The sequence below is a fragment of the Thalia democratica genome, chromosome 8, assembly GCF_965202585.1.
Source record: "Thalia democratica chromosome 8, ktThaDemo2.hap1.1, whole genome shotgun sequence".
NCBI lineage: Eukaryota > Metazoa > Chordata > Thaliacea > Salpida > Salpidae > Thalia > Thalia democratica.
This window is the reverse complement of record NC_139172.1, coordinates 20,984,124-21,007,114: the sequence shown is the minus strand read 5'-3', so window position 1 is coordinate 21,007,114 and position 22,991 is coordinate 20,984,124. Positions and strand designations below refer to the sequence as shown.

The 22,991-nt window shown below is 26.7% G+C and overlaps 2 protein-coding genes across 2 annotated transcripts; one reads left to right on the top strand and one right to left on the bottom strand.

Annotated features, from left to right (window-relative positions):
- Nucleotides 1-1,203: 1,203 nt before the first annotated feature.
- LOC145842994 (L-threonine 3-dehydrogenase-like) lies at nucleotides 1,204-4,606 on the bottom strand. Its single transcript, XM_082950464.1, has 8 exons — nucleotides 4,505-4,606; nucleotides 4,033-4,114; nucleotides 3,336-3,451; nucleotides 3,046-3,143; nucleotides 2,235-2,407; nucleotides 1,771-1,976; nucleotides 1,471-1,629; nucleotides 1,204-1,320 (listed from the first exon to the last, which is right to left on the bottom strand). The coding sequence occupies exons 1-8, from the start codon at nucleotides 4,604-4,606 to the stop codon at nucleotides 1,204-1,206; spliced, it is 1,053 nt and encodes a 350-aa protein (XP_082806590.1).
- Nucleotides 4,607-10,119: 5,513 nt separating this feature from the next.
- LOC145842993 (acylamino-acid-releasing enzyme-like) lies at nucleotides 10,120-12,276 on the top strand. Its single transcript, XM_082950463.1, has one exon. The coding sequence runs from the start codon at nucleotides 10,120-10,122 to the stop codon at nucleotides 12,274-12,276; it is 2,157 nt and encodes a 718-aa protein (XP_082806589.1).
- Nucleotides 12,277-22,991: the final 10,715 nt, after the last annotated feature.

Here is a 22,991-nt window from a genome sequence, read left to right as displayed (position 1 = left end):
ATTAAATTTTTTTAAAATATTGTTAATAATTTGGAACTAATTTTGAATACTTAATTCTTTTTACATAGTAATAAAAAAGATACTTTAAAATTTAAGTAGACACTCATGTAAATTAAAACTAGTAATAGAATCTAATATCCAACAAGTAACAGTTTTTTTCAAGATCTACTTCAGTTTAAAAAGCAAGGAACCGCCCGGAATACTTTATGACGTTTTAAACTCAAGTTTTATAGCGTATAGATTGAAAGTTTTATAAATTTTATCTTTACAAAAACATCAAGTGTTTTGATATATCTTGATTTGTTATATCAAAACGGTTAGAATTCATAAGTCTAAGGCAATTTTTGTTTAGAGCAGGGGTCGGCAAACTGCGGCCCGCGAAGACAAGTTCTGTAGCCCGCGAGGTACATATGAGTTGAAAACATTTTGAAACAATAGAAAAAAGTTTTGGTGGTGAAAACTTGCAACTAGGGTTTAATTTAAGTAATTACGCATTACTAGTGCTCTTTATTAGCTTGTTTTGTCACATTTTTTGGTTTAAAATAGTATTTTTGTACTAATTATTACAGCGGCCCGCGGAGACTTTTTTCTGTATAGTGCAGCCCGCGAGCAAATTTTGTAATATAAATTGGCCCGCGACTTATATAAGGCTGCCGACCTCTGCCTTAGAGCCTTATTTAGTTTATCTTATTAAGTTACCATATGTACTAATATTTTAAGTGTAGTTTTAAAGTGAGTTATAATTTAGTTTAATTTCTCTGCATTTGATAGTTTGAGACCAGTAGTACTATTAAACAAACATGCTTCATAGTGAAAACCGTTAAGAGTGTCAAATCCTAAGAAATACTTTTTAGTTCAAAAAATATTTATAAGTTTTTCAGTAGCCTAATTATATAAAAAAATATTTTTTCAAAGTTTACTTTGAAATTTTAATGTTGCTGAGAATATCATCGATAACTTGCCGGTTATTAAAAGCAAATTGTTTTGCAACTAGAAGCAAAATTAGAGTGTACTTTTATTATATTAGTATGACAAAACTATTTCTATAGAGATGTCGATAAAAAAAACGTAAATTAATATTGTTTTTAAATTACAAAAAAATAACTACTATTATTCATGATTGATTTGCTTAGTTACAAAAAAGTACTATCAACACGAGAAGAGATATCGGAAATGTACTAAATAAGTTCTTCAACCAAGTAATTATGGGTCACTTGGGTCAATAAGAACTTTGCAGCAATCGCCACTAACAAGTGTTTGAAATGCATTTTTGTAATCTTTCATTGAAATATCGTGTGTTACCAGTAATGAGGGGTTCACCTGTAAACAATTACATCTATAAAAGTACATAAATTGGATCACAAACCATGTAGATATTTTTATATGCTTATATCGTAAATTGTTGTACTTTTTATGATGCTTATTTTTTTTTTGTAAAATGTGTTATAAATACAAATATGTATGTATAACCTTTTTTTCGTGAATGAGTCTTTCACATTCATTCCAAGTGTGAAATATTCTCCTACCATGCACAGTTGTTATGGTAAGGGACTTAAACACAATATCTTGCAAAACATTTTCTATGTGAAGTGGCTTTTTCGGTAAGCCTAAAATGCTAACTCTTCCACCCTTAAACAAATTAGTAGTTCAAAATACTAACCATTTCGAAAACTTTTCAAATTTTACTTTGTTTTAACCAAAGTTTTCATAATAAAATAGTAGTGCGAGCGTTTTTTAATTATTACTTTAAAAAACTTATTGTTAGCTTACTTTTCTTAGATACTTGAAGCATCCATTCAACATGTCAACATTACCGCTTGCCTCACAAATTCTTCCTATGCCGCTACCTTCGGTCAGTTTAAACACTTCCTCGTCGACTTTTTGATTCAGCGGGTTTATCGTTTTATCAGCACCCATTTTAACGGCAAGATCTAGCCTTCCCTGAAGCACATCGACAGCGTATACTTTTTCAGCACCTTTTTAAGTTGTTATTTAAAACTTAAAATAAGACTTTTGAATTTTTTTTCTTTTTTAAGAGGTCGATATGATTAAGCTTTGTAGTAATACCAAAAATTAAAATAAGTTACTAAAAAATAATAAATTATTATCTTTTTAAAACTGTTTAAGCATATTGAGACTATTAAAAATCTACTAATAGTTGTTTACGCAGCTTTAAATAATTTAAATTTTAATTTTTCATGATAATAATGTAACTGACAATAAAGCCATTTTACCCATAGCTTTAGCACAAGCGATAGCAAATAATCCAACCGGTCCGCAGCCAATGACTAGCACGTCTTCACTTTTAACTTTTAAGCGTTCCACTGCATTGTGAGCGACTCCCATTGGTTCCAATAAAACGGCTTCCGTGTCAGTTGTTGAATCGTGTTGTAGCTTGTAACAGTATCTGAAAAATTGTAGAACAGAAGTAAAAAAATATTTCGTTAAAATACTATTGAATTCAAACTTTGTTAATACATTGAGCGTAATTAAGTAATAACTCTTAAATTATAAGTAGTATTATGTTTTGAATACAATTTCTATCAAGACATGTTAAAGTTTGCATATTTAAATGAAATCGTTAGTTTTCATGCAGTTATATTATACTTTTTAATAAAAATGTAACACTGTATTATATTTTTACTACTTACATCTCATATAAGTAATTCATAAAAATATTGTTTTATAATTGCAAAAGCATTGCAATAAAAAAACAATTCTTTTCTAAAATAAGTTTTTAATACTGAATATACTAAAGTTTGTGACAATATTGTGAACTGTAAGTCTACAAATGTATTTAACTTACTATTTATTTTCTATATTTTTACGTAAAAAGTTGATAATGCTGTATAATTATAGGTTATCTTGAAATTAATTGTTACATCTTATTTAAATCTGTTAGGACGCTACAACTAAAACATACAACCTGCAGAAAATATGGTAATTTCAAATAACAAATTCAAAACCAAACTACTGTCTGTATATAAAATGTGTTCAATGCACTGGGAATTTACAAACGAAAATCTCTGATTTGATCTAACTTACTTTTCTGGAACAATCGAGTATTCAGAACAACCTCCGTGGACTGTTCCTTTTCCGTGTCCGTATTGACTCATTTTGCTGCATATGTCCCCACGTTTTGTCTTATTATATTTTTATGTATTTATTGTTTGAGAATACATAAACTATCATTTTAATAACAACGACATACCAAACTTTAATCATCAAAAACAGTGCAGTTAGTTTTAACTTATAAGCTGTTTGTTATATATTTCGCTGTAAGCTATATTTTGTAGTATTTGTTTTTCAAGTAGCAAAGTAGAATTAAAACTTACATAACATTGGTAGCAGTCACCACAATAGAAATGGTTTTCCACGGCAACTCTGTCACCCACTCGTAGTTTAGAAGTTTTTGATCCAAGCCTTGTAACTATTCCAGTTGCTTCATGCCCTGAAAGTATTTATTTTTGAAGTTTTTAAGTATACTGAATTTACATACGTAAAAAAACTTTTGAAAAATTTAACTTTAATGCATTTATGTTCTATTTTTATAAAACAAAATTAATGTTAATGTTTCTATATTTATAAAAGTATTGTAGACTGTTATATAAACTTATTGTTAAACTTTTATTGCGTTACGCCGTTTCCCTGCAGAGCAGTTCATCAGACGTTATGAAATACAAACATGCTTATATTAAATTATTATATTTAAAATAGCTTAAAGTAGACATATGTAGCTGTGCGTATGAAACATTTAAAAGTAATAACATATTTATACACTATTTTTAAAGCTTTTAGAACTGAAGTTATTAAGTATTTGGATTAGTTTTTTTAATTTCTAACAAAGTTTTTGTTTGTTTTTATGTAAAATTCACCGATCTAAACTATAAAGCATAACTTACTGTAAAAAACGCAGTACAAAAATACCGTAGGTTGCTAATTTTACGTATTTTGTATATAATATTTTTTAATTAAAACAGTCTACTTCTAAAATAAATCTTATTCTTCTTCAAAAACAAGGTAAATATTTACCAGGTGTGAAAGGAAGGGATGCAATTACTTTTGCTGTTTCATTCCACTTGTACAAGTTTATATCTGATCCGCACAGTGCCACCTTTTTATATTTTGTAACTAAAACTATATAACATTAAGCTGTGTTAAAAAATGTTTTAAATGTCTTTAGGATTTAAAAAACTAGATTTCAAGCGAAAAAATTTTAAGTGTTTAACTTTTGTTTTCTTTTTTACCACTTTTTTAATTTTTAAAATGATTTTTTAAGTGTCTAAGTTTATTATTTTTTTACTGCTTGAAAATGACTTTTTTATATAAAACACTCGAATTTCGAAAATAAAATGACGAAAATAATTTTTAATAGAGTTTTAAAAATAAGTAAACTTAAAAACACGATTTATCAAACGAAATGTAAGTAGTAGCTTTTTATAAACAATGTAAAAAATTATTTAAAACTTGTTATAGCTTTCTACTTTTAGTCGTAAAGACTAACTTTTGATACTTTAATTTGAACCTCATCATCTACCGGCTCAGGTACAGATATTTTTTGATAATCATATCCTTCCAAACCTTGTGTTTTCACTATTGCCATCATTTTGAATGTTTTTAATTATTAACACTAATTATAAGGTTTATATACTGAAAATTAGCTTATGTTTATTTTTTTCATTTATTGAAGAAATCTGTAATTTTTTTAGTTAATTGAAGAATCTCGAAAAATTATACTTAAATTTAAGACTACTCAAATACAAAAACTATATTGGTAAAAAAATTAAACTTTTAGATAGAAACCAACATACTTAAAGTATTCAAAATATCAATAACGGTTAAGTATTTTAAATCATATAATACAAGACTAAACTTTTAAGTTTAAATTTGAAATATACTAATAGTTTAAGGTTTACCTATTTAGGTCTAAGATGCTTTTGCAAAAATAAAACAGTATAACTACAACAAATCACTTTAAAGATATATATATATATTAATAGTTTATTTTTAAGTTTTGGTCAATAGTACTCGACAAGATAAATTCGAGCTAAGTAGTTATTTAATTATAAAATAAACAACAGTTTTATACAGCTGTTTCGTATATGAGATATTTCTATCTCATATATTCCTCAGTAAAGCTTAGGTTTATTAAACATGTTTTGGAAAAATTTAGAATTAATTTTTTATAAGTATTATTACGTAGTAATAATGAAGGTTTTTGTGCAGTAAGCTAAATTTAAAAAGTACGCTGATTTCAGTTTTGTTACTGGTTTAAGAATTTGTGCATTTTGAAAAAGTTTTAGTAATTGCTATTAAAATTTTAGTAAAGTATGGAAAGCATTAGAAAATATTTCTAACTGTTCGTGTGCGCAGCTTATTATTTTTATTTTTAATATTGAATTATGTTTAATTTTTCTACAAAAGTTTTTTAGTAATGAATGCATATATTTAGTCTTTTGTTCTTCTTGTTTATTGTTATGGTTATATCTGACTTATCAATTTTTATTTTAGTTAATTCGCGAACCTGCAGCCGAGTAAATAATTTTGATTTTTCCTGTTTAGTATTTCCCATTTAATCTTATAGTCTGTGTTGTTATCTTTTAAGTTCCAGATATAGTTTGCCAGTTCTGTTGTACTAATCATGTATTTGCATCTGTTGTTAATGTCGTCGAATGAAGATTTGTGATTCCTATATCTTTGTTTAAAACTATTTACCGTAGAACTGTTGTTTATTATATATATAACTTCATAATATTATTAATAATACAATGAATATTTTTTTGTTTATCTTAAAATTATACGTATGAGCTAACTGAATATATTTGATAAAGTAAATTTTAAGTTATTGACTTTTTAAGTTTTAAATTCTTTAATTGTAAAGCATTTTAGACACTTAATTAAAAAATTAATTAAATTATATTCGCCAAATCAAAACTATTAGATAACAAAACACTACTTTGAACTAACAAAAGAGTTAACGCTAAAGAAAGTAAAATGCTTTTGCTAACAAACAACCTGGTATAAAACCAATAAAACTTACATTTACGTAGTGAAAGGAAAAGTGGTAGCAAAATTTTGCTTTTTTTATTGTAAATTGTATAATGATACTAATAAATAGTAATCACTTACATATGTCGATAGAAATCTTTCTTAAAATAATGAAAAAAAAGTGTTTCTATTTCTACTTGTTTATTACAGCTAATTAATAGTTTTTATTTTAAGTAACGTATATGTAATTTTTCACAAAATATTTTGTTTTCTAAAACAAATCTAATAATACGCAGTGTACAGATTGAAAATAAAACTATACAAGTTAGAAAAAAAAACTTTAACTAATAAGAAACCAAATCAAACAGTTTACGTTGTTTTATGTTTTTGAATAAACTCATCTAATAACAAATAAGCTGTATTTACATTGAGACTAAAATAAATTAATTATTAATTCAATTTTAATTTGTTTTGCAGCCGAAACTGCTATTTTCAAAATAAAGTATAGTTTAAAGCTTAGAAACTTTTTATTATTTGTAAAAAAATATTATAATACAACAACTTTTATAAAAGCTTTAATTTGTACATTTTATTACTATCCGATATCATCATGTAAATCTACTAAATGTTAAAAAAGGTTGATGAAAAGCAAAATATAATAAAACTTTAGGATTCTAATTTAATTTATTACATCTTTTTCGGTAAATTTTAGCTTCGCTGCTGATAAATTTAGCTTTAAATTTTTTTTAGTTGTCATATTTAATCTTTTACTTTTTAATTAGTTATTGAAATAGGTTGAAAACAGGGTAAAAATATAACTTATAAAATTTCCAGAAATCAACTTTACGTCTATAGAATCTATTTTTCATATTTTTTGTACCAAATTGGTGGATAGAAGTATTTAAAAATATGAAAAATAGTAAAAAAAGCTTAAAAGTGTTCTTGACAATAAGTTTGACTTACATATAAATAAAAATATACTAGTAAAACTTAGTACATAAAGTATATTAATATAAATTAAGTGCAATAATGTATAAAACAGATAGAGATATTCTATTAAAACAATAACTTTTATATAACTTCAACTAGTCAAAAATACTAAAATACGGTTTTACTTTAATTAAACTAAAAACAAAAAAGTTATAAATGTCATTAAGTTTTAATTTTTTAAAGCTTAACTCTAGTAAAAAAAATTCTGTGCTGTTAGCTTAGTTTTTTATATAAAAACTTCAAAGAATATGTATAGATAGTAAATGATTGCTTGTTTCATGAAATATAAGTTTTCTACACAAACTGAAAGAAACAAAAACGTAAAACTTTATAAACTTAAGATAAAAGTCGGAAACTTACAAACACATTTAAGTTGACCACATGTGCGATTAAAAGTATATACTTCTTTAATTATATAAATAATAATAGCCGTTTTTTATTATTCAATCAGGTTTTTAAATACATTTACAACTGAAGTCTAAATATGTTTGTACATATTCTGAAATAGTTGGAAAATGGCTATCAACTTAAAATAAAAACTTTCTTTATTGATTTTTTTTATTGTTTTAGAAATAAATAGAAAAACTAGAGATTTTTTTAGGTATAAAAAAACTACAGTTATTTCAATCGCAAAAACAAAGACTAAAATAAATCTATTGCAGTTTAGTAACTAAAGTTTATACTAAGGCTAGTTTAGGTTTTCTTGTTTTAGTAATTGAGCATACAGCTTTTCAAGTTAAGATTTCAATAAAAATAACTACAAAATTTGTTATATACAAAATGGGTTATAATTGAATAAAAGCCCTAATCATAGTCATATAATGGAGTCTATTACAAAAAATTAAAACTTAAAAAAACTCGACCCAAAAAGCCAGAGGAAATTATAATTTGTCTTTTACATTCAGTCTTGAATAAAAAAAGTTTTTGTAAGTGATTACTAAATTAAAAAAAGTGAATAAAGTGTTTGTTAACAATTTTTAAAATATTTCTAGTTCATTTTAAAGCAAGTTGACAACTAAATGTTTCTTCTTTTAAATATCTAAAAATTGTTAAGGCTTCTTAAAAGCAATTTGAAGTATTAAGTTTTGCTAAGTAAACTTTACATGTAGCGTTTTCGCTGTGATTATTTGAATTATCCATGTTGATAGCTTCAAAGTTAGCTTGTTAGTATTTTGTTATTTAAGTTATTGATAAAACATTTGTTTTGCAATTTACACTTGTAGAGTTACAACAGTCCGCAAAAACTGTTGATTATTAATCTCGGATAATAACTTAAAAAATAATTATCAGTCTTTACTCTTTAATAAAAAAACTATTTGAATGATAAAACAAGTATTTAAAAGTAACTTAAAAATAGTATACTAATTTTTTGGCTTTAAATTTGTTAACTATTTTTTTTAAACTTGCATAGTTTTTAAACAGTGTTTGACTTAATATATAGTACCTGTAACTTTAAATTCAGCTACTTTTTTAAATTATAATTTGCTTAACAGAAAAACATTTTGAAAGCCTTAAAAAACATTAAGTTACTAAACGTATTTATAACAAAATTATGTATTAAAACAAACCTTAAGTTTATTTATCTTCTTTCTTTGAAAAAAAAACATTTCTAAAACTATAATATCTAAATTTATATTTTTAACTAGTAATAAAAATTTTAAACAAATTCTACAAAAAGCCCCTTTAGATATTCTTGTCAATTTTATACTGTAGGCTTCAGATCAGGATTTTTTATTTGTTTCTTAACTTTTTTATTATTTTTAAAATTTCCGCTAGTTTTAATTATTAATTTTTAATTTTCTATTCCTCTTTCCTTTTTTTATAATAACCCTACAAAAAAAAGTTTAAATGGTGTTGGCTGCAGTTGTAAGGTTTTCGAAACTTTTTATTCATAACATTACGCAGAAGAGGAATTTCAGCATTATATTAAGAACATATATACCCTTCTCCCTTACCAACCTTACCCGAAAACAAAAAATAATAGACCAAATTATATTTTTATTTGTACTTAAAACTTAAACCAAAAATAAGTATAACATTAACCAATCAGAAGCGCCTTTGATTTGCAGCTGACGCGTTTGTGTAGGCGCTTGGCGTTAGTTTTACTGTTTCATTTCTATCTTTACTTTGTTTGTAACACAGTTCTGTTTATTGATTTTTTTTCGGTATCGTAATGTGATTTGTATAAGTTAGAGTCATTAAGGTACCCAATTTATAAGTAGAGATTGTTTTTAACTATGGAATATATAAAGTAGATATGTTAAATTATAAGTAAAGTGTAGGAATAATAGTATTAAATAGCAGCCTCCGGATTTTTATAAGCTTATGACTAAATACTGCTTTGCATTCGTTTAAAGTTATCAATACAAACGTTGTTTGTTACTTTATCATAAATCGTTAGCTTTTGCTTCAGTTCATTTGTTTTTTTTATAATTTTATTTCAAAACTTAAAAATATTGTTAAAAATTTACTAGAGAGTAGATAACGCTTTGAGAGCTTGAAAGAATTTGAATAGATTTTAAAGGGTTATACAAATTTTCAACATACTACAAAATTTTGTGAAGCTAGTGCTAAAAAAAGTTTCTTTCTGTTTTTAAACATACATGCTCAATTAATAATGTTTTTTACTTTAACATTCTATTTTGATATAGCTAACTGAAAACTAAGAGTTTTTTAACTTAGAAATTTTTTTTTACTTAAATAAGTAAATCAATGACCAAGAGCTCTTTTTACTTACCGATTCCTTAGGCTTATTTTTACATGTCGATGTTTTTTGTGTAGTAAGTAGTAGTAATCTGGTTAAGTCAATTTAGAAAAAATAAATATGATTTAAAAAAAGCAAGGCATGTGCTTAAATTAATCATAAACATTTTTTTGGGACAAAATAAACATAATAAAACATTGAATTAAGAGAAAATGTATACTTAGGTTTACTATTAATTATATATAGATATTAATTTATGAAGCTTAAGTTGTAATTTTTAAATCATAAATTTTTCTTAGCTTTTTTAAGTAACACACTAAGAAAAAAATTTCTTTACTTAAATTGGAATAGACAAATTTGTTCAGTATAAGTTTTGTAACTGGTTTACAGATATTTCTTTTAACGTTCAAAAGCTATTGAAAGCTTTTTATGTTATAATGGATGGCCAAATAGCTAAAAATGTTTTATCAGCATATTATGAGTGTATGCAACCTCATCTAATAACTGAAGTAAAGATATTTTCTGATTTTAAAGATGACAAAGTATTATATTGGGATCTTAAAACATCACAAAGAAATCCACAAAGAAAGAAGACAGTGTCGTACAGTACACGTGGAAGAGTAAACACAGACAATTTTGATTTTACAACTTTTCCTTACAGCTCAGAAACTGACGAGTTTGCTTCAGCCTATTCTACCTGCGGTCAAATGAAAGCAATTGTGGTAGAAGTTAACGAAGATAACAGCACTAAGCAGTACATGGAAATATGGCGACAAAACGCGAAATTAATGTCATTTGATTTGGCGGCTGAAGGAGCTCACGGAAACATTATAAAAACTCCTTACTTTAAGTGTTTAAAATGGTCGCACGATGGTACCAAAATTTTGTACATTGCCGAAAACAAACCTACTAGCTGGGCTGGACAAAGAAAATCTCTTTTCGACGCCAATTACCTTAATAAAAGCAACCGACGTCGTGTTGAAGACATAAGAAATAAGTTCATTTATGACGAAAGTTGGGGTGAACATTTGGGACACTGTAGGGAGCCGACACTATGTTTGCTCGATCTTTCAAAAAGTAAAATAGTCAACTTATATGAGATGATGCCTAAGAATATTTCAATTTCTCAGGCGTTTTGGAGCAAAGACGACAAGTATATAATCTTTAGCGGATATCTTTCAAGTCCATGGAGACACGGCCTAATTTGGTGTGTAGATAGACAAAGCGGAATTTACGCATATAAGTTTTCAGGCAAAATTTTAAAAACAGTGGTAGAGTGTAAAGACTCTGTTTATAATTTAACTGTTAGCCCCGACGGATCAAACTTAATATTTTTAACATGTCCAGCTCTTTCCCCTTGTTCACCGCCTTTACTAAAAAGAGTTAAGCTAAGTGAATCAACATCGTTTTGTTTCAAAACACCGAAAGTAATTAATAGTTCAATTAAAAACTTTTCGGAAGAAAACAGGTTTCCTGGGTTTGGTTTCCAACTAAATCTTGTTTCAGAGTGCTGGTTGGATAATCAAAACATCATTTTTCAATGTGAAAACAGAAGCCACTTTAGTTTATACTACCTTAACACTGTTACAGGTGATATCACACTATTAGAAAAAGAAGGCAACTGGAAACTGCTAGGTATAAAAAATGAAGTTATTTTTGCTATGCACTCGTCACCTACCATACCTCACACATTTAAAATAGGCAAAACAAAGTTTAAAAACAAAAAGGTGTGTGTTGAATGGAAAAATGTTTATAAGTTTTATAAAGTTTATAACGACATATCGTGGAATATTATGCAGCACAAACCAACTTCACACGAAAAAAATGTACAATTAGAATCTTATGAATCAATAATAATTCAACCGAAAGATACAAAAAAAATAAAAGGTTTAATTGTCTTTCCCCATGGTGGACCTCAAGTCTGTTGGTCCACTCAGTTTTGTTTTAAAACCGCGTGCTTAGCGAAACTGGGTTACGCTGTACAAAAAGTAAACTACCGGGGCAGCCCAGGATTTTCAAAAAGTAGCGTAGAGTCAATAACGGGAAACATAGCCACTCAGGATGTCGATGAAGTCCATCAGGCAGCCTTGAAGGCAGTTGAATGCTTAGAGTTTCCCAACAACAACGTCTTTGTGATGGGCGGATCCTGGGGCGGGTCTATCAGTCTGTTTCTCGCGGCAAAGTACCCCGACTTTTACAAGGCAGTGGGACTGAGAAACCCGGTTTGCAATATCCCTTACATAGCCGTCTCTTCGGACATACCTGAGTGGGCGTACAATGTTTGCGGCATACCTTACGCGAACAACGCGCAGCCGAACGCTGAAGATTACACTGAAATGCTGTTGAAGTCTCCCAGCTTCATTGCCGACCGCATCAACACTCCCGTTGTGCTTTTTGTCGGGGAGAACGATAGGAGGTGCCCTCGACATCAATCGGTTGAGCTGTTTCGAATATTGAAGGCTAATGGTGTGAAAGTGAAAATGTTCATGTACCCGAAAGGCGATCACAAAATTGGCGAGTTTGAGATGGAAACTGATATGTTTGTCAACCAAGTTTTGTGGTTTCACGAACACCTCGTTAATGAAAAAGCATAATTTTTTAGAAATTGTCTTATTTTTTTATACCTTTCAAGTAGACTTTAGCTTAAAACCTTTAAATATTGTTTTAACTCTTTTAGTTTTCTTCTATTATTATTTATACAGTGTACATGTTTTCGCTCAAAGAGATAAATAGTACAGGTTAAATAAACGATTTTTGATTTTGACAAATCTAATGTCTATATTATTCTATTTGACTAAGGATCATTTATTAATTGCATAAATTAGCTTTTGAGTAATTTTTTTTTTCATAAATATAATCTTTATTGTTCTATAAAGTGTTAGTCTCTTATTATTTTACCATTAGGAAAAACTATTATAAACTTGGTAATTTCGCACAGTTTTCTTTAAGAGATTTTTACTTAAATAAAATCATTTATTTAAACCTAGTTTTTCAAAAATTACGATTAAACCATTCGTTACTCAAATGATCAATTAGCTCTAACCTTAAGATGACAATTGGATTATAATTTGTTTTAAAAGTAAATATTTGATTTTGTTAAGTTTTCAATTTTTGTTTACATACCAAAATTTCCACGACTTTTAAATATACTTTTCCAGAGTTTAGTTAAAGTTTTGATGAGCTCATTGAGCAAAACTTTCTTTACTTAACAAAATTTAGAAAAATTAAATTGAAATTTTTCTTCTTTTTGAATTATAAATCTATTATAGGAAGGTTTTTGAATGTATTTATATACCATTTGCAATTTAATATCAATAGATTATTCATTTAGTTTTTTTACATTTTATTACACAAAGCTTTTCAAAACCATACAAGTTTCTTTGTCAAGTGATAAATTTTAATAAAATGCGAAAAAGTTTTGTTAAGTGAATAGCTTAAAAAATAACTTTAAATTATGACGTATGAATGAATTTAAATAAATACAAAAATTAGAGATTCAGTAATTAAAACTAAAGGTATGTTTGTCAATAAATTGTTAATAATTTTGTTTTACCATTAATGCTACTTGCGTGTTTAAGTTAGGTCGCTCTTCCTCAATAAATATTGATTCCAGGCTGTAGAGTTCGCTTTTCTTACATCGTTTTAAAACGTCTGACATTGTTCAAAATTTTAAATTTCATTTAACAATCCATTAATAAACATACCTTAATTTTTAATTACTGAATCTCTAATTTTTGTATTTATTTTAATTTATTAATACGTCATAATTTAAAGTTATTTTTTTAAGCTATTCACTTAACAAAATTTTTTTAAATTTTATTAATATTTATCACTTGACAAAGAAACTTGTATGGTTTTGAAAAGCTTTGTGTAATAAAATTTAAAAAACAAAATGAATAATCTATTGAGATTAAGTTGCAAATGGTATATAAATTATAAATCTCTTTTTATTGTGTTTTAAAACATCAAAACATATAACAAAAATATTTATTTAAGCTTTAATACCGAAATGAAAAACATAATTCAACGAAAAAAAATAATCATTTCGGAAAATTCAAGTTCTTTAAAAAAGTTATAAAGGGCCTCAACTAAAAACGTAGTATATATTTGAAGAAAAATCGTGAGTAGGAAACCTACGAACAAATTTTTTATGTCTGTAAAATTTTTATCATTTTTAGAGTGAAGGCTAAAATTTATATTAATATAATAACTTTTTATTATTTTTTAAAACTCTATTTTAATATGTTTATTTCTTTCTGTTTTAAGCATCGTAATTATATCAATAAGACTTACAACCACTTTTTTAAATTTTTTTAAATACATATATTTTTTTTTTGAGAAGTTACCTTTTAAAGATTTTTTTAAGAATTCAAATTGTCGGAATTTGAACTGTCATGTAACCACTAATTAGAAAACCCATTTAAAAAATTATTTATCTAAAACTGTTTACATTAAGTAAAGATACTATAAAAAATCCTAAAATGAATGAAAAAGTTATGAGAATTTTTTACAACATTAAAACATACTTAAGGGTTAATTACAGTTAAAATTTAATTTATAAAGTAATTAATGACAACAAGAACAAAAATTGCATAAATAGAAAAAATAAATATTCAATTGTCCCTTTCGTTAATCGGTCCAAACAAATATTGGAAATTTTTTTTAGCTTTTTAAGAGAAACGTTTTGATAAAACAAATACATACTTTTAGATAGCAAAACCGAAATTTCACCAAGTTTTTGTACTGCTTCACCCCAACGTTATGACTCTGATAAGTAGACATAGCAAAGAAACAATAAATAACAGATGAAATTACAAACATTTATGCAATTGTAAAACTAAGAGTAACTATCAACCTTGAAATAAATTCTGCTATCTAATGTGGTTTACCAGGCAAAAGTTTTAATAGCAAGTAAAAATTTTAAGTTAAAATTTATTCCACCAAAACAACAGCTATTCAAAAGTACTTGTAAAATTTTGTTTATTGAATGACAAAAAAATAACTCAATAAATTTAAAGACTAGGTGTACGTAAAAACATTTCAGTTACCGAATAATTTTCTATACCGATTCAGTTTTATGTCTTGTCAAGGACCAAAAGTCTACAAACATAAAGCTTCACTACGTAGGAATTAAAGTAACAAACCAAAAAGTCTACAGGAAGTTAACAAACTACCTGTGAAATTTAAGTGTAACATAATCAATGTTTAAACTGAATAGACATTTACTTATTCTTTGAAAAATGCAACCACATTTGTATGTGCAGTGCATTGTGGATTATATGCACTTTTATCAAGAAGCCATTTATCAACAACAGATATAAAAAATATCTTACATGAAATAAATACTCTTATCACGCAGTGCTAACCAGTTTTGCCAGAATGTTATTATTGATATGTTAATAGAATAATGAATACTTTAAAGTTTATACGTTGGGGTTAGTTTTGTAATACACTTTTAGTTTGTTTCAAAAAGTATGATGTTAAGATTATTTAAACCAATTTTTGTAGATATAAGTTTGTGTAACATATAATTTTTATAATAATATAAAAACGTCTTCGTGTTGTTTTGTATTGCTTTTTATACATTTTAATGTTTTTTTCACGTTGTAGTTATTACACTTTTGTTTACTATAATTTTTAAATCCCTAATTTTTAAGCAGTTTTTAATAAAGCTTTAAACTGTTCAGAGAAGTGCGAGACTATTAAAATTTGGAAAATTTAAATTCTGACAATTCAAAGGTTTAAAAAATATTTAAAGGGCTAAAACTCAAAAAGTATTATATACTTGAAAAAAAAATTAAAAAGCATATGTAGGTCTACCTAATACCTACAAGCATTTTATTTTTATAAAGTTTTTTATTTTCTATGAGATATGGCTAAAATAGTTTTTGAAATATATTAATTGAAAGTAATTTTCAAAAAATTCTTAAAATTTTTTTTTTGGAAATAGTAAAAAGCGTTTGTATGTATCAATCAAACCTACATACCCATTATTTATTAATTTTTTATTATATATAAATTTTTGAGTTTTGGTCTTTTAAACTTAAAAAAAAATTGGACCACCAGGTAACCTTGTTCATAGATTTACTCATTCAGAGTTCACTTTGTTATACTTTTATTTATATAGAATCTAATAAAAGGTGTCTTCAACATCAATAAGTTGACTTATTTGAATCTTAAGGGCTTTGAATGTAAAAGTCAAGATGAAAGTCTATCCAAAAGGCAATCATAAATTTAACTGTTTTTAGTTTGAAACTGATAACTTTATAAACCAAGTTCTACTGGATTGCAAACACCTTACTAAATTAAAAACATTTTAGTTAATGGCATAGGGGTCCTACTGACGGCATTTAAATCTAGCTAGTAGACACATATAATTAAAAAACCAAAAAATTACAACATTTTTCAACTAATCTGATTTTTCAAAAGTAGTTTACTTTGCTTAAACAAACGTTAACTTAGTTTAAATATAAAGTTTTTGGTTGATGTTTTAATTTATTATAGGACTTTGAAAAGTGAATTTTTTAGCATAAGTTTTTAATTATTGGATGTATTTATTTTTAGAAAACGACAAAAATCATGGTTTTTTCTTAAATTTAAACACTTATGCGAGGAAAAATAAAGTTGTGAAAAATATAATTCAACTGATTAAAACAAAATAAAATTTTTATTCGTTGTCACACTAAAAATTTAATTTCTTCTTTAGAATTTTGTCAGTTCTAAATATTCTAACATAAATGTTATTATTGGTATACATGCAATTGGTATATTTAGTGACGTAAAAATCCGTAAAGTTTTTTGTTTAATGTCATGTACATTTTGATTTATGCTTTAACATACTATCATAATAAACAAACTGAAACAATTTTGTTTGTAAAACGTAGTGTATTATTAATCTGTATACATATATATGTAACTTTTCAAAATAAAAATTTAAGTGGTTTTTAAAAAGATCCTAGTGAAACAAGTTTACTGGAATATAATAAAAACAAATTATACAGTAATCTTCCTTTATTGTACTAACATATGTTTCTGTGTGTTAATGGCTTAACACACTTCAACTGGGTTACACAGTTATTCCTTTCCATTCATAACCCAGTTGAAGTGTGTTAATCCGTTAACACACAGAAACATATGTTATTACAATAAAGGAAGATTACTGTATAATTTTTTATATATTATATATAAATATATATTTATGTATAAGTTTATGCTTTTGTAAATTATTTGTATTAGTATTAAGTTTTGTATTCGGGCAATGCAGTACACCAACACTTACATTTAATTTAAGTAGAATAAACGAAAGTAATATAACTAAACAACAAGTAAGAACAACTAATTTCGCTAAATAACTATCATATTTATATACTGTTTGCAACTAAATATGTATGTGTTAAAGTTACTCATTTTGTTTAATTTTTACAAATGTTTTCAAAACTAACAAAGTTGCTTTTTCAAGTGACATATGAATTTAAAATGTAGTTATTAGACAGTTTGAAAAAAAAAGTATTATGATGTATATATATATATATATATAGGATTTAATCAAATACAAATTTTAGAATGAACCAAGTAAAACTTAAGTAATTATAAGTTAATAGTTTTGCTTTTCCGTTTAATGTTATTTGCGTGTTTGACTGATGCTTTTCTTCCTGAATCAATCTTGATTCAAAACTATAGATTTTGCTTTGTTTACATCGTTCGAAAACCTAACAACGATGTCAAAGTTTTGAAAGTGTGTGCAACTAAAGAGATGGTCGAATAGCTGTTTTTATCTGTTCCATAGTGGTCTGACATTCGTCGGAAAACTTGTTCTGATGTCTCTGCAGGTATTTATAAATAAAATTCGCGTCAAATATTTCTGGGCATTTACTTTTGATACTGAAGTAGTTAGAATCTTTTTTGCTGGTGTAGGCTGGTTTAATAACAATGTTGGGTCTTTGAAGTACAGATGCTATTCGTTTTTTGAATCGTGATGGAAATTATCTACGTAAACTGTTGTGAAATAAGAGAGATTTTTGACGTCTGTCTTCTTTCCATTTTTAATGTTGATGTTTTTGTTTTGTTTGAATGTTGAGTTGACAACTTTATGAACTTCGAGAAATTTGTCAATTTTGGACTGTATAAGATTTTGTGGATACTGATTTTGAAGTAAAAAGTTTAAAACTCTTAAGTTTTGAAAATATTGAGCCTATTTTTAGCGCTTAGTTTAAAAAATTTTTGACAAATGCTGGTGTATTGCAACACTATGTTGGTTTTCTGTAAACATTTGTGTGTAGTCGGTTTTATACTTGCTTTACTTAAGTGTCCATAAAACTCTGACATTCTAAAAAACTTTCAAGTTTTAAAATGATGTAAAGAGAACAAACTCTTAAGTTTTGAATTAAGATTGATTTAAGAAGAAAATCATTTACTTTTAACTACTAATTTAACCATTTACTATTTAACTTTATAGTTTGTTGAACGACAAAAAAAGATGCTCAAAATATTTGGTCCTAGGACCTGGTGCACAAAGAACCTTTCGGTTATCGAGTCGCACACCACGGATACCTTTTAACGTATTTTCCGTTTAACTTATAATTACTTAAGTTTTACTTACTACATTCTAAAATTTGTATTTACTTAAATCCTATATTCATACATCATAATATTTTTTTGTCTTGTTTTTAAAACTGTCTAATAACTACATATTAAATTTATATGTCACTTAAAAAAGAAACTTTGTTAGTTTTGAAAACTTTTGTGAAATAAAAATTAAATAAAATGAGTAACCTAATTACATACATACTTAGTTGCAAATGGTATATAAACACTTTTAAAAACCCTCTAATAAACCCTGTTTATGTTTAACCATATGATCGTTTTAGGTTAACCAATCTGGGAGAGAATGTTTTGGAACCATGGCTCCGAAAAATTTCCGTTAGTATGATAATTAAAAGTATTTGTAGACAAATTATTTATATTAAAAAAAAACAACTGTTTTGTGCGTAATACTGACAGCGTTCTGCTGTTAATAGAACATAAACAACTTTGATTATTCAATAAAAAGAAATGTAAGTTAGAATAAAGCTTGCCAAAACAGTGACAAATGTTTGTTTATGTGTTAGGCAAGGACGAATCTAAGATAGGTAGCACAGGGCACAGACTTATTTTATTTTGTAAAAATTCATTTAGCTTCTTTTACAATAATTTTTTTCTAAATAAAGTAAGTGTTCAGTGTTTTGTTCTACCAATAATTTGAAAATTTACAAAATGTGTTAACTTTATTAAAACTTTGATTACTTTTTTTTTTTTATTATAAGTTTTTATTGTATAAAGAACAAGTTAAAACAAGACTAATAAAATAAAAACAAAACAAAATGAACAATTATTTTAAAGAGCAAACGGGAATCCGCTTGATTTTAACCGATTTTTTAATTTATATATTTGTAAAACATAAATTAAAGTTTGCTGCGCATGTCTTTTTCTAATAAAACAAGTATAGTTTAAGACTAACAACATAAAATGGAACATTTTTTAAGCAAAATTGCATTTTCTAGTTAAAATATGTAGTTCTTTTATTTTACAAAGTAAAAATCAAGAATTTTAAATTCAAAACACTGTGCAAATATTTTTCAGACTTTAAAAATATTTTTATTTTGATTCATAATAACATTGTTTTGAATCTATAAGTTAAAACTAATTACAGCTGTTTTTAAGGTGTTTTTACCTTATTTTTTATAACATATTTTATGAAAATAATTTCACAAACTTATTAAAAATAGATACATGCATTTTTACTTTTACAAGTATTTTACAACTGATGATAGAAATTACAAACAAACTAAACTTTTCAATTAAGATCAGACAAGGTTCTTACAAACAAACTTTAAAATCCTACTTAAAAAATTGTAAACATCTTCTAAAAACATCAAATAAACTTAACAAACAACATTTATATATACAAATTTTTACAGTTATATAACTATATTATATAAGATAAAAAGTTGTTCGTAGTTTTATGTTGATCGTTATACACGATAACTTTTATTTAAAAATTTTTCCGTAATTATCGTTTGTATTTATAATATATGTTTATAATAAATTTACTTAATACCAGAAGAGTTTTTGCAACCCCTGAAAAAAAAATTACTAAAAGTGTTTTCAATCCGAGACTTGTGTAACTGGATTTGATTGTTCAAACTCAGTAAGTTTTGAAATTTCAAACGTTGAATTTAAAACTGATATCTGTGAACATTGTAATTAGATCAAAGTTAAATATGTATTTTGTTTTGTAATGCTATCAATCACAACAGCTTTTCGAAGTACTTGTATACAGAAGAAAAAAAACAGTTTAACACTTAATAACTTTGTTATATAACATAGTTGACATTTTTTAAATGCTGTGGCACACTGTACACTTTGATAACCTTTCAAAATGAAAACATTAACTTTTTAATTTTTATCTTTAGAAATTGTTTGCTGTAATTAGACACTATCTAACTAAGTTCATATTTTGTATATGAAATAGTTATAGTTTATTGAACGACAAAAACGGTGCTCAAAATATTTGGTCCTACGACCTAGTGTACGAAAAAAAATTTCGTTTATTGAGTCGCACACCACGGATAAAAGTAAATGTGAAAACAATCTTTTTACAACTTTGCAAACAATCTTCCTATGGTCTTTATATAAATTAATTTGTGAATAATTTACTAAAAATTTTGACAACATGGTAGTTTGAATAACTTTAAAACTAACTAAATCCTTTTTTCCTATTTATTTTTTGTATTATTCAAGAACTTACCTATTTTTGTTAAAGTAAAAACTGTTTATAAATTTACATCTTAAAAAGTAATTAACTTTATGCGGTTAATAACATTTTTTTATCAAGATTAAGTTATATAAAGGATCTATACAAAGGTTGATAATAGCTTTTAAAACCATAACAAAGCTTTTTTTTTCGTAAAAACAATAATTGGAGTGATTAATTATAAGAGCTTGTTAGTCGTAACATATTAAAATAATTTAATTAAGGTTTAAATCAAATCTACACTCATATTATAAACTATAAGCTTTTTAATTTTTCACTTTCGAAAAAATTAGTAGCTTTGAATATTTTTATTGTCGCTATCAACATGAGCCTCTACTTATACACTGTTATTGGCCTGGTTTATTACGCAACGTGCGCTCTAACTTGTATAATAGAAGTCCCCAAGATAACGCTTAAATTATAGTTGACTTAAATAAACTAATATGAACTACTTACTATTTACTAAATGTTTAATAAATCAGTTACTTATACTAATTTAAACTGAGTTCGAATTTGTGATAATGATTATATTTACAATGAATTTGCGAAACGAAAAGATGATAAAATACTGCACAACATTACACTAATAAACCAAATTATCAATTCTTTTAAAAGACGACAATTTCGAATAAAAGAAACTAAACACTAAATTTTTAAACCAAACTCAAAAAGTATTCTAAAATCGAAATCAACCATTACAACAACAAGATTGAAACCATTAAAACTTAAGTGCAGCGAAAAGCTGCACTGAGTTCAGACCGCTGCCATGCAGTAAAAACTAAAAGAACTGAACCGTAAATTACTCGAGACTATTGAATTTATACTCGCTTGAGAAAAAAGAAGAAAGTAAAAAAGAGACAATTACCGCGTAGCGGTACATTTTCTTCTCTCACCTTCGTACTTTAAAAATTTATTCTTGGTTTTCCGAAAAAAAAAACATTAATTTTTATTCATTATCACTTGTAAGAATGCTTAAAACTCCCTATATAGAAAAATTAACGAAAAACGACCGCCTACTTTTATCTCCTTAGTTTAAAAAGCATTAATTTAAAATACACAAAATTAATAAAAGTATGATACAGTTTTTAAAATGAAAGACAAATGTAGAAAGTTTACAAAATTTCTTCGCTGCTGGAACTCGCTCCGCCCTTGTACATCTCCACGTCGTTTGACCGGTTTATGCTGATACGTCTCCTCGCCTCACCTAACGGTCTGTTGGCGCTACGGATTCCGTCTCCTCGCCTCACCTTGACGGTCTGTTGGCACTACGGATTCCGTCTCCTCGCCTCACCTCACGGTCTGTTGGCGCCACGGATTCCGTCTCCTCGCCTCACCTTGACGGTCTGTTGGCACTACGGATTCCGTCTCCTGGCCTCACCTAAACGGTCTGTTGGCGCTACGGATCCGTCTCCTTGCCTCACCCAGCGGTCTGTTGGCGCTACGGAACCGTCTCCTTGCCTCACCCAACGGTCTGTTGGCGCTACGGAACCGTCTCCTTGCCTCACCCAGCGGTCTGTTGGCACCACGGAATCCTCTGATCCGTCTCTCCATACATCTCCTCTTTCATCTCCTCGTTCCTCACCTCGTACATAAGTCTCCTCTACCGCTCCTCGCCGATTCGTTTCTCGAGCCGTTCGTGCGAAAGTGCAATTAGAATGTACGTCACTACTTGATATCAATTTTAAAAACAAGTTAAAACATTAAAAGATAAAAAAATTCAATTTACAAACTTATATGCTTCTAGTTAGCAACAACATTACATTAATCAATTAGTCTATTTATATTTTAACTTTAAAGTTTGTTAAGTTTCAAAGTTATTGAGAAACATTTTTGGCTCCAATCAATATACAGTAATTCTCTACAAGCTTTAAAATAAAAAACATTTCACATTTTACACGAATTAGTTGACAAAACAAGCGTTCACATGCGTCTCAAAAGTTTAAACTTCTTTTCGTAAAAATATAGCCAGTGAACTTGTACTGATTTTGAAAACTTTAATATTCTAACACATTTGAATCAAAATTGTTTTTTATTTTCAGATTTTAAATACCGGGTAAGACATTTGATAGCTCGAATGACCTCGTTAAAAATTATTTTTTGTAAGTACGGTAGATTTAAAACAACAAAAAACATGCCAATAAAGTTTGTTACAAGCAATTAACAAGGTCATTGTAAAAAAAAAACTTTAAATATTATAGTTTAAAGTTTGAACATGACATTGTTGCTAAATAAAAAGCTAAATTAAGTTTAATAAATTAAAGAAATTTCACTTCAATAACCGATTATGCACTCGAAAACAAGTTTTAATAACCTCATACGAATATTTTTACAAGGACGAACGAAAAACAACAATGATTTTACATGCAGTTTAAAAAGTTTATTATCGATTATAGTTCAAATTAAAACGATTGTTTGAAAACAAAACAATTAAACTTTACAGTTGCTAACTTTTATAGACGTTTAAAACTCTTTTTGTTATAAGAAAGTTTTATTAATAGAAGCCATTAATTTCATTTT

Excerpts from the sequence above, each read along its gene's own strand:
- LOC145842993 (XM_082950463.1), top strand. The coding sequence starts at position 10,120 with ATGGATGGCCAAATAGCTAAAAATGTTTTATCAGCATATTATGAGTGT.
- LOC145842994 (XM_082950464.1), bottom strand. The coding sequence starts at position 4,606 with ATGATGGCAATAGTGAAAACACAAGGTTTGGAAGGATATGATTATCAA. Across the intron at positions 3,452-4,032 it reads ATCCCTTCCTTTCACACCTG|GGCATGAAGCAACTGGAATA; the intron begins GTAAATATTTAC and ends AAATACTTTCAG. Across the intron at positions 1,321-1,470 it reads GACTCATTCACGAAAAAAAG|GTGAACCCCTCATTACTGGT; the intron begins GTTATACATACA and ends AATTGTTTACAG.